Here is a 10,253-nt window from a genome sequence, read left to right on the forward strand (position 1 = left end):
CGAAGTTATACGACTGCGCATGATTGTTCCCCCAGTGGAAGGTTCTTGTGGGTCAGAAGAAGTATGAAACAGCAGTGCTATTGCCCGGGGGGGGGGCCAGTCCACGGTTTCATCTTATCTCGGGATAAAAGAACTGGTCCAGGGGAGGCACGGTCCATTCTCCACCAGCCCACTCCCAAGCCCAGCACCCCTCTTCAATCATCCCCCCCCCACGGCTACAGGAGCTGCGGGGGGACGTGGGCGCGCTGGTGGCCGACTACCGGCGCCTGGCCAGGGCGGGGTTTTGCGGCTGCGCTCAGAGAGCGGCCCGGGGACGCCGCGGACCTGTCCCGCATGCCGGGTCGGTTCATGCACCTCCGGGCTGAGGACCTGCGCATGCACGAGGTGGCGACCCTGCTGGAGGAGTACAGGGCGCTGCTGGCGTCTCAGTTTGGCTGAGCGGGGGAGGGGTCGTTTTTGCCGCCTTTGCATGCTCAGGTGCCAGCGTGCATCGATGCAACTTCCCAGCGTGCTCTGTCGATGTGTGCGACGCTGCCACAGATACAAAGGAAGTCTGACCAGGGAAGCAGAAACCAGACAGTGTACTTGCCGCAGCCCTGTCCTCGTGTATGGGAAAATCGTGCAAGCGGGGGTCCTCCATCTCCTTGCTGCGCCTCGACGATGCATGCCGCTCAGGCATCTGCCAAGAGGATTGGCAGACTTTCCAGCTGCCAGGCCTCCAGGCGTGAGTCCAGGCCCCAGGCGGCCGCCGCGGTGGCGGCCTCCAGCATGCAGAGCCTGCCGCGCCGCCTGAGCACGGCCACGGCGAGCAGGGCCAGCGCCGTCTCGGACCCCGGACTGCACGCCAGGCTGAGGCGCCGAGGCTCCTCTGCCGTGCCGCACCCCAGCACCCCGTCCAGGCAGTCCAGGGTCTGGCCCACCCACTCGCGCCAGGTGGCCGTCAGGTGCGCGAGTGTGTGCCCTGGCGCCGCCGCCGGCTCCCGGGGCGCGGGTGGCGGGGCGCTCGCCCGCCAGGCCACGCCGCTCGCCACGGCGGCCCTCACCGCGGCCTCCGCCTCGGGGCCGTGCGCCATGACCCCGGCCAGCGCGCTCGCCAGGTGCTTGGCGGCCGGGTCATGAACGGCGCCCTCCTCTTCGAGAGGAAGAGCGGGGACGGGGCCCGACGGTTGCTGGTTTGGTGCGAGGCGCTCTCCGGTCGCGCCGACGCCGTTCCTGGCACCGTCGCCGCTGGCATCCCGCTCATCCACCGCATCCTCACCTCCCTCCGCTGCCACGCCCCGGTCTCGCATCAGATCAGGCCCGTCGAGCGCACCTCCCGTCGTCGTCACGAGCGGCTCGGCGGCGACGCGCCCGCCGCTGCGGTGCTCGCCGCCCCAGAGCGCGCCCCAGAGCCTGCGCCCCACCGCCCGTTTTCTGTCCGGGCTGGTCGAGCGAGGCGCAGCGTGCGCATGACCGGATGGGGAAAGGTGGCCGCCGATCCCCCTCTCCTCTCCGCGCTCCCCCCCGGCAGTCTCCTGCGCGAGCCACCTCGCGAGTGCCTGGGGGCTGGACCGGTTGCCTCCAGCCGTCATCGTCGCTCGCATGCTCGGCATCTGGAGCCCCCATCGACCGCGCGTCGGGGCTCCACAGGGGGTTTACGGAGAAGGTGTTGCGCTCCGCCCTCGCCGGGCTGGCAAACGAGCCGGCGACACTGGAGTCGGAGGCGGGCGCCCGCCCCCGGCGCTCGGGGGAGGACAGGTCGGGCGAGGCGCCGGGGGTCGCGAAGCGGTCTCCAGGAGGCTCTTCCCGGGGACGCGTTGCCGATCTGGGCTCCGCCGCACCGCCACAGCACGGGACATGCGCGGCGTCCGCACCCCCGCCGCCGCCAGCTCCCTCGCCCAGGACGAGAAGGAGTAGGGAGGCGGGGCCTCCAGCCGACCAGCCGTCGCCCCCTGCGCCGCCCGATACCTGCAGCACGCCTCTGCTACCCACGGCCGCCAGGGGCCCCACCGACAGCCAGGGCTTGACGGGGAGGAAGGATGTCAGGGGCTGGGCGGGCGGCACGGCTGGGGACGCGTCGGGCAAGGGCCACGCGGCGTCGAGACGGTCAAGGCCACCGGGCGGCACCTGCATGGGCTCGCTGTCGGGCGGCCGGGGCCAGCAAGTGCTCTCGTGGTGTCTTGCCCTGGGGTTCCCTGCCGCGGGTCTCGTCAACGGCTGCTGCCCCAGGCATGCTAGAGCCACCTCCACACTGCGTGTGAGGAATGTGGGGGCATGCGAGCAGCGGTGACGGTCCTTTGGGGATGGGCCGGCAGGGTCTGGGGTATGTGTGCTGAGGTGCATGCCCGCACACAGTAGGGCCGATGGCAAGCATGGCCCTGGCCAGCATGGGCATCTGCGCTGGGATCTTGGTGTCAAGTCCCTGACTTGGTGTTTGCCAAACAACAAGAACCCTCATCCCTGGCCTGCTAACCCCTCCAGGGCCGCCACTCACCGCAGGGAGACATCCCTGAGGGTGGGCCGGAGCTGTGCCTCCCTCACCAGCATGAATCGGATGAGGTCCAGGATGGCAGGGCAGTCCTGCGTCATCATGGTAGGGAGGTAGTGGATTCTGTCGACTGGAATTTGGCGCCATGATTGCAGCAGAATACACTCCACCCACACACTCCCTCGCATCCTTTCCCCCTCACCGCACCTGGATCAGCCTCAGACGGTCTGGGGTGAAGAGGGGCAGGCGCCCGGCGGCGACCCGCGCCACGAGCGTGGCCCAGTCCGGGTCGGTGACGAGGTGCTGGCCGGTGACCAGCTCGAACAGGAGGCAGCCCAGCGACCAGACGTCTGAGGCGGGCCCCACTCCCCTCCTCCGCCGCCGGTCGCCGTCCATGCGGTCGTGGGCGCCGCCCAGCAGCAGCATCTCCGGCGACTTGAAGACGTCGGTGCCCCGCACGCGGTTGGTGATCGCCGCCGTGGCTCCGAGCTGCTGGCCGGGGTCTGCGCCAGCGTTGCTGACCCTAAACGAGTGCACAAGAGATTGTTAATGGGGGCGACATGACGGGCCAGGGGGCACTGCGTGTGACAGGACATGAAGCTGGAGGACTGTGGAAGGCCACATGAGGCATGGCCTATCAGCATTGCCATTCCTTTTCACTCATGCACTGGCTTGCTCACCCCGATGCAGCAGCGAGGCTGGGCGCCCCAGCCTTGGCCCGGCTGTCAAACTGGATGCTCTCCCCAAAGTCGGCGAGGACCACCTCAAAGGGTAGGGCGTCTTGCATGCTGCCAGGCGTGCCCCTTGGTCCTTGGGAGGACGGCGGGTCGCGTGGCTGCAGCAGGACGTTGTCGCACTTCAGATCAAAGTGGGCGATCCCTCGATCGGCCAGTTCCTGGCGGGGGTGAGGGTTAGGGGCGGAGCAGGGAATAAGAGCGTGGAGTGTGGTGCATGGGAGCGACAAAGAGTGGCGTTTCTTAGGACAAGGAGCAGCAAAATCAGCAGATGCACACATGCAAAAGGTTCTCCCTTGTCATAGGGAGGCGGGGGGAAGGAATATGGCGACATGCCAGTACCCCTGATGTCCTCAGGCATGCGAGCTTCAGGCACCATCCTGTTCCGCGGTATCAGGACCCCTGTCTCCCTTGGCCCATCGAGCACAGCGTGCCGCTGCACCACCGCCTCGTCACCCACTCACTCCCATGCACAGGCGCCCCGCTCCCAGACTTGCCTGCACTGCACGAAGAATCTCCCGGAAGATGCGGAGGTAGGTGCCTGCCTGCCTGGGCCCCCCCTCGGCCTGTGCCAGCCGCCACTGCCTGTGGGGGTGAGAGGGGGGTGGGGCAAGGTCAAGCGGGTGGGTCCCTCCCTACAGGGTGCCACCTCCGCCTGACGCCCAGACCCATATCGCTCCATCCTCCCCAGCCCCACCGCCGTACTTCCTCAGACCCCTGTCAAAAATCGGTCCCTGCCACCCTCCCTTCGGGAGTGCATGCTTCAACAATCCCCCCCTCTCTCCCAATATATCAGAATGAAAGGACCCCCCCCCCCCTTCCAGGTACCTGAGCGAGCAGGCGTATTCCTGGAGGACCAGGACGTAGGCCTCCTCCCCCGGGTCAAAGCCGTAGTCGTGCAGGCGCGCGGCGCGGCGGCTGTCCGTCAGTGCCTGCATCACCCCCACCTCGGCGTGCACGTCCACGGAGGAGCAGCGGTCCTGCACGCCGCGTGCTGCATCCAGGACCTTGAGGACGACGCGGCGCGGCGGCGCGCCCGGCGAGTCCGCCAGGAAGGCCGGCAGCGCGCAGCGGTGCACGGTGGCGTAGGCCCCCGCCGCGCCGCTCATGCGCGCGCGGCGCGCGTACCAGGCGGGGCGGAAGCCCGCGCCGGAGACCAGGCGCAGCAGGCGCAGCGTGGCCGGGCCCATGCCCGCGCAGCGCGCCGCCAGGTCCGCCAGCACGCCCGCGTTGCCCGGGTGCGCCAGGTGGTGGCGCAGCACGTGCGGCGCGTTGGGCAGGCCGCGCTCGCAGGGGAAGGGGTCCGACGCCCCGCGGTCCATCCGCCCCGCGGGCGAGACCAGCAGGCGCAGCACCAAGGCCAGCACCTGGGCGTGCAGCGCGGGCGAGGCGTACAGCGGCCGCGCCTTCCTTTCCTCCCGGTAAGACAGCTCTGCGGCCAGCGACCCGGGCTCGCTTGCGTCTGTGAGTTTGTGATCATTGGAGTTTGGGATGAGTGTGTGGTCGTGTGTGGGGATCTGGGGGGAAGGCAAGGTTTGGACTGAGGCACAGACAAACCCTTCCCCTTTCGGCTCGAGGGAGAACAAAGACTTAAAAAATAGGCGTATGGGCAGCGTCGCCAGCTCCGGATGGCATGTGACAGCGAGTCCCCAAGCCATTCGCTGTCACTTCCCACCACCCCCTCATCATGCCTGTCGACCTCCCAGCTCAATCCCCCTCAACCCCACCTCCCCTGCCCTGCCACCCTGTCGCCACCTGTCACGGAGGAGATGGAGCGGCGGCGCTGGCGCGCGCTGGAGGGCAGGGACCGCTGGCGCTGGCCCATGAGCGCGAGGGCGCCCGGGGCACCCCCCGACCCCGCCTCCAGGATCCGCGCCGACCCTTCAGTCCGCGCCCCGCTCCCACACTCGGCCTCGCGGGAAGTCACGAGCATCGCCGCCGCCTCCCGCCCAGCCAGCGTGGAATGGCAGCTCTTGCCCAGCGCCAGCCGCGGCATGGTCAGGGGCCGCCGCAGCTGCTCCGCAGCAGCGTTGGTTCCTGGTCCGGGGTTGCCATCCCCGGCAACCCTGCTGACCACAGGCAGGGCCTTGGCGAGGGCCAGGGCGGGCACGGCGGCGGGGGGCGCCGCGCGCCGCGACCCCGGGCCCCTCACCGCCGCGATGGTGGGCGAGGCCGCCTCGCTGTCGGAGGACGCGCCGGGGGAGTGCGCCCGCTCGTCCCCCGAGCCGGCGGGCGAGGGCAGGCCTGCAAAGGGGGCTGACTTGCCCGCGCGCCGAGCCCCGGCCCGGCCCCGCCGGACCGCCGCCGCCGCGGCGCGTGCCTCCGCCTCCTCCAGCCGGTCCAGGTCCTCCTCGAGATCCCCGGTGAGCACCAGGCCCGCCGGCAGGCCGGGCGCGGAGCGGGTGTCTTGTTCACGCCCGTGGCCGGGCGCCGATGCGTCGCTGCATGTGCCGGTCCCAGGGGCACGCGTCGCCGCCCGAGTCGCTGTCCGAGTCGCTCTGGCTGGCACCTTCGGCGGCGTCGCCGGCGCCTGAATCCGCCTCGCTGCTGCTGGCCTCGCCTCCGCTCTCAGAGTCGTCCCCGCTGCCGCCACTCCCGTCCTCGTCCCGTTCCAGGATGCTGGCGGCGGCGGGGAGCGCCAGCTGCAGGGTGCCGCTGGCCGTGCGCGCGGCAAAGGGCCCGGCCCCCAGGCTCAGGGAGGGGACGCGGGACGGGGCGCCGCCGCCGGACAGCGGGCCGGAGACGGAGTGCAGCCTGTGCAGGGAGGGATCAGTCATGACAATCAGTCATGGGAATGACCATATAAACTCTCCGGCCCCCTGTGCACCAGCCCCCGCCCGTCAGATTCTGCAAGCATTCCCCTCAATGCATCCCTCCTCCTCTCCACTCTGCGTGCCTGGAGCTGGGCAGCGGGGTGCCAGAGCCGCGGGCTGAGGGGTGCAGGGGCGGCCGGCCGGAGACGGGGCCCGTGGCGCTCGTCCCCGGCGTGGCGCTGGCGCCGGGCGACCCGGCGGGGGACACGCTGCTGGCGCCTGGGGACACGCCCGTGGATGGGGCCGGGGCTCCGCCCAGGCGCAGCCGCGGCACCGCGGGCGCGGGCTTGGCGGGGGAGGGGGCGCGGCTGCTGTGCGGTCCAGGGTCCGTCGGGCCCGCGCCCCTCAGGCCGGCGCCAGACAGGCGCCGGAGGTGGGGCAGGCCCTCGCGCAGGCCCGCCACCGAGCCGGCGCTGTCCATGCTGAGGGTCTCCGTCCGCTGCGCCGGCGCCCAGGCGGACTCCTGCATGCCCATCTCTAGGCTCAGCTGCGGAGGGAGCAGGCAGTGTCGCAGGAGTGTGTGTGTGGGGGAGTGTTGGAGGCCGTCAAAGATCATGCGACTCGGCAGGTCACTCGGCTGAGCGCAGGGTGTAGCCCGGGCGTATCAAGAGGGGCCCGACAGCTCGCCGCACAACGCAACTCCCCGCCTGCACGACCATTCATCTCCTGCCAAACAAATCCCACGCCCAGGCCCCCCAGCAGCCCTCACCTCGCGCGTGCAAAAGTCCAGGACCGACAGCTGCAGCAGGCGGGCTCGCGCCGGGCCCGGCTGCCCCGCCAGTACCTGCAACACCCCCAGGTGCTGCCGGCACAGCAGCAGGGCCTGGTGGTCGCGGTGTGGGTTGTGGTAGAGGCGCAGGAACTGGACAAAGTGGTGCCTGACGTAGAAGTCTGTGTGTGTGTTTCATGGGATGTTGGGAAAGTGGTTCTGACAGAGTGGTGTGTGATGAGGGCTGTCACTATGCCATGGGTGTCTGTTTGCATGGACGTTGTGGCCACAGCGGGGGCTGGGGTAGGAGGTAGCTGGCGTATGCCAGCCCTTTGGTTGCGCAGGACCGACGGAGCCCGCACTACTGTGTCATCGGACCGCCGCGGTACCCAGGGGCAGTCTCCCCCCCCGCCCCCCCCTCCCCACTCCCCGGTCCCCCTCCCACACCCACTCACCCGCTGTGGGCTTGTGCTGGGCATGCGGGCTGCCAGGCTCCCCGAGCAGGGTCCGGACGTGAGCAAAGGCGGCCTGCCTGACGCGCGCGTTGCACGCCCCCGGCGCCGACACCAGCCAGCGGGAGGCCAGGCCAAAGTCGGGGTGCAGGGCGAAGCCGAGGGCGCGCAGCGCGCCGCGCCGCGTCCGCCCGGGGAGCACGCCCTCCTCACCAGGGTCCCGCCACGACTCGCCATGACCGACCGCGCCTCGCCCGTCGGGCAGCGCGGGCACGCGGGTGACCGCGCGCGCCAGCGCGGTGAGCAGTTCCAGCAGTGCGCGGGCGAGGGCGGGCTTGGGCGGCGTGGCGGCGCCGGGGCACGGGGCGGCTCTGGCGCCACGCCCGCTGCCGGCGTCCCCCGGCGCCTCGCGCGGCGACGGGGAGCACAGCGTGCGCAGCGCGACGGCGTGCAGCACCTCCAGTCCCGCGTCGGCCAGCGCCGGGCGGAGGAGGGGCCGGGCCTCAGGACCGGCCCAGGCCAGCGCCGCCGTCCAGGCCGGCAGCGCGGAGCCCAGCAGGCGCCAGGCGTCGGCGGGCCAGGACTCGGGGCCCCCGGCGCCGCGCAGCGCGCCCAGGCTGGCCTGCAGCGCCGGCGCCAGGCGTGCGGCGATGGAGGCGCCGGCGGGGGAGGGACGAGCGGCCTGATCGCAGCGGGCGGCGCCCTCCGGGGCCGGCGCCGCACGGCCTAGGGCCTCCCACGCCGCGGCGGCCGCCGCCAGGCGGCCGGCGCGCAGGCCCGCCTCGACACGCCCCGCCAAGAGAGCGGGGAGGGCCGGGCCGCGCAGGAGCGTGAGCGCGGCCAGCGTCGCCGTGCTTTCTTCTTCTTCTTCTTCTTCGTCGTCGTTGCAGGAGACCGGAGTACGCGAGGCCGGGTCGGCCGAGGCCACGTTGCCGCCGGCCGCGCGCAGCGCCAGGGCCGCCTCGAACGGCCCGGCGCCCGCCCACGACCCTCGGTGCAGGGGCGCCGCCTGGTTCCACAGACCCAAGCACGCACGCCGCAGGGCCGCGGACCGCCGTTTCGAGCGACGATCGCGGCCCGCGGCCTCCCCGCGGCTGCGCGGCAATGACTCTTCTTCCACGTCGGCCCCCGCGGCCTGTTCGCCGGGCGAGGTCCCCGAGTCCGCGCTGCACAGGGAGCGAGCGTTGAGGAGGATGCGGTGCGCCGTCAGCCGGGCGCGGGGGTCGGGAGCCGGCAGGGGGGTGGGCGCGGCTGGCGGTGGGCCGGTCATGGGCGCGAGGCCTGCCCCACACGATGGCGTCGCACCGCCAAATCCTTGCCCTCGGCCGTCGCCCGCCCCGTCCCCGGCGCCCGGCGCCCTGGCGCGGGCCGCCCTCGACAGCAGCGCCCGGCGCTGCGCCACGACGGCTGGCAGGCAGGCGGCGGCCAGCGCCTCGCCCACGCCGGCCGCCAGGGCCGCCAGCTGGCGCGAGGGGGCGGGCGCGGTGCCGTGTCCGGGGGAGGGGGCGCTGCGCTCGCTGCGCAGCGCGTCCCAGCCGTCGCCGCCTTCGGCCAGCCAGGGCCCGCGCCGCGGCCGGCCGCCGGGGCCGTCGGCCGGCGTGGTGGGGCCGGCGGGGGACTGCGCCCAGCGCCGGCCCACCGAGCCCCCCCGCCGGGGTCCGGCCGCTACGTGCACGCCGAGTGCTCCTGGTCAGGCCGCCTGCGGCGCCTGCATCCGGGGGCGAGTCGCACGCGCCCGGGCGCGGCACGCCGGACCCCGGCAGGTTGAGCGGCGGGACGACGCCCAGCCGGCGCCCGGGGACCTGCCGCTGGGGCGAGGGCGGCAGGCTGGCGACGCTGTAGGTCTGTGGTGTCTTGGAGAACAAGGGGGGAGTCGGATGAGTGAGATCAGGTGATGGTCTGCGGGTCTCCCTGGACTGAGGTGCAACGGGTTAACCCATCGATAGTTCGATCCTCTGCCCAACCAGAAACAGATGATCCCGCCAGAGGGCCACAGCACCCCACCCTGGTGGGGCTCCCGGAGCAGGAGGACTCGCCGTCGGAGGCGTCCGGCAGCATCAGCGGCGCTGGCAGCCGCCGCGAGGGCGACCTGGCGTTGGGGTCTGCGACACCGGAGGGCGCGGCGCTGTCCTCGGCGATCCTGCCTAGGCCTGGGCCTTCACAACACTCGCCCAGGCCAACAGCAGGCCCGTCAATCATTCGGTCCGCGAGGCCGCTCGCCTCTCGGCGGGCCTCCTCGGACAGCCCGTGCCGGAGGTACGCGTGCTCGAGCACGGCGGCCAGCCCCGCCGCCGTCGCGTGCGCGCGCACGCGCGGTGCGGCGAGGAAAGTGCGACTTAGCGCACGCAGCGCGGCGAGGCAGGCCGCGGGCTCTGCCGCGTCGCGCGCGCCGCGCAACAGCGCCAGCGCCAGGCGCCGCTCGGGTGCGGCGGGGGCGGGCGCCGCGCCGGCCAGCGCGGCCGCCGTGGAGGCCAGCAGCGCCACGCGCTCTGCAGCGCCGGCCGCGGCGCCAGGAGAGTCGACGTCGGTCGAGCTTCCCGCCCCGGCATCCGGTACCCTCGCTGCTGCGTCACCGCCCTCCGCGCCGCCCTCTGGGCCCCCTGCGGCGATGCCCCCGCGACACTTCGCGGCGTCTCCGCCCCCTGCCTGCCGGGACCCCGGTTGGCCGCCGCGCAGGCAGGCCTGGACCAGAGCCTCCAGTGCGCCGGCCTCGACGGCCAGCGCGGCCGCCCGCGGCGCTGCAGCACACCGCGCCAGCACCGCGCAGGCTTCGCACGCTGAGCCCTCCTGCGCCAGCAGAGCCAGGCCCTGCCGCACGGTGGCGGTGGCGGAGGCGGCTGTCGGCAGCGGCCGCTTGGCGGGGGAGGGCGTGCAGCGCGGGTGCAGCGGGGACATGGGCGGCGGCGCGGGACCAGCGCGTGGCGGCACGCGCGGCGGGGACGAGGGGATGGTGGGCAGGGTGGGGGAGGCGGGGAGGGGGGCGACGGCCCTCGCCCTCCTGCCCCCGGAACGCGGGCCCCCGACCGATGGCCCCGCCCCCGGTGTGTGGACCGGGGCCCGCTGCAGCGCCGTCCGGGC

The 10,253-nt window shown here is 72.8% G+C and overlaps 4 protein-coding genes across 4 annotated transcripts in view; 1 reads left to right on the forward strand and 3 right to left on the reverse strand.

Annotated features, from left to right (window-relative positions):
• F751_3550 (Host cell factor 1) overlaps positions 1-365 on the forward strand; it is a gene marked incomplete at both ends in the record, with an annotated part of 3,266 nt that extends 2,901 nt beyond the window's left edge. Inside the window, one exon of the mRNA XM_011403463.1 lies at positions 222-365. Coding sequence (XP_011401765.1) covers positions 222-365 — 144 coding nt within the window. The remainder of the gene's footprint in view (positions 1-221) is intronic.
• Positions 366-671: 306 nt separating this feature from the next.
• F751_3551 (hypothetical protein) lies at positions 672-1,571 on the reverse strand (the record flags this gene model as incomplete). The annotated part of the gene is made up of 1 exon (XM_011403464.1): positions 672-1,571. The coding sequence occupies one exon, from the start codon at positions 1,569-1,571 to the stop codon at positions 672-674; it is 900 nt and encodes a 299-aa protein (XP_011401766.1).
• Positions 1,572-2,469: 898 nt separating this feature from the next.
• F751_3552 (putative serine/threonine-protein kinase) lies at positions 2,470-5,197 on the reverse strand (the record flags this gene model as incomplete). Its single annotated transcript, XM_011403465.1, has 7 exons — positions 2,470-2,559; positions 2,675-2,984; positions 3,148-3,362; positions 3,666-3,786; positions 4,030-4,208; positions 4,281-4,663; positions 4,957-5,197. The coding sequence occupies 7 exons, from the start codon at positions 5,195-5,197 to the stop codon at positions 2,470-2,472; spliced, it is 1,539 nt and encodes a 512-aa protein (XP_011401767.1).
• Positions 5,198-5,612: 415 nt separating this feature from the next.
• The window catches only part of F751_3553 (putative proteasome inhibitor), a gene marked incomplete at both ends in the record, with an annotated part of 8,820 nt that continues 4,179 nt past the window's right edge, over positions 5,613-10,253 (reverse strand). The window contains 6 exons of the mRNA XM_011403466.1: positions 5,613-5,955; positions 6,377-6,501; positions 6,724-6,905; positions 7,389-8,692; positions 8,907-9,019; positions 9,180-10,253. The exon at positions 9,180-10,253 is cut by the window's right edge and continues 1,182 nt beyond it. Coding sequence (XP_011401768.1) covers positions 5,613-5,955; positions 6,377-6,501; positions 6,724-6,905; positions 7,389-8,692; positions 8,907-9,019; positions 9,180-10,253 — 3,141 coding nt within the window. The remainder of the gene's footprint in view (positions 5,956-6,376; positions 6,502-6,723; positions 6,906-7,388; positions 8,693-8,906; positions 9,020-9,179) is intronic.

This window comes from Auxenochlorella protothecoides, assembly GCF_000733215.1.
Source record: "Auxenochlorella protothecoides strain 0710 unplaced genomic scaffold scaffold37, whole genome shotgun sequence".
Taxonomy (NCBI): domain Eukaryota; kingdom Viridiplantae; phylum Chlorophyta; class Trebouxiophyceae; order Chlorellales; family Chlorellaceae; genus Auxenochlorella; species Auxenochlorella protothecoides.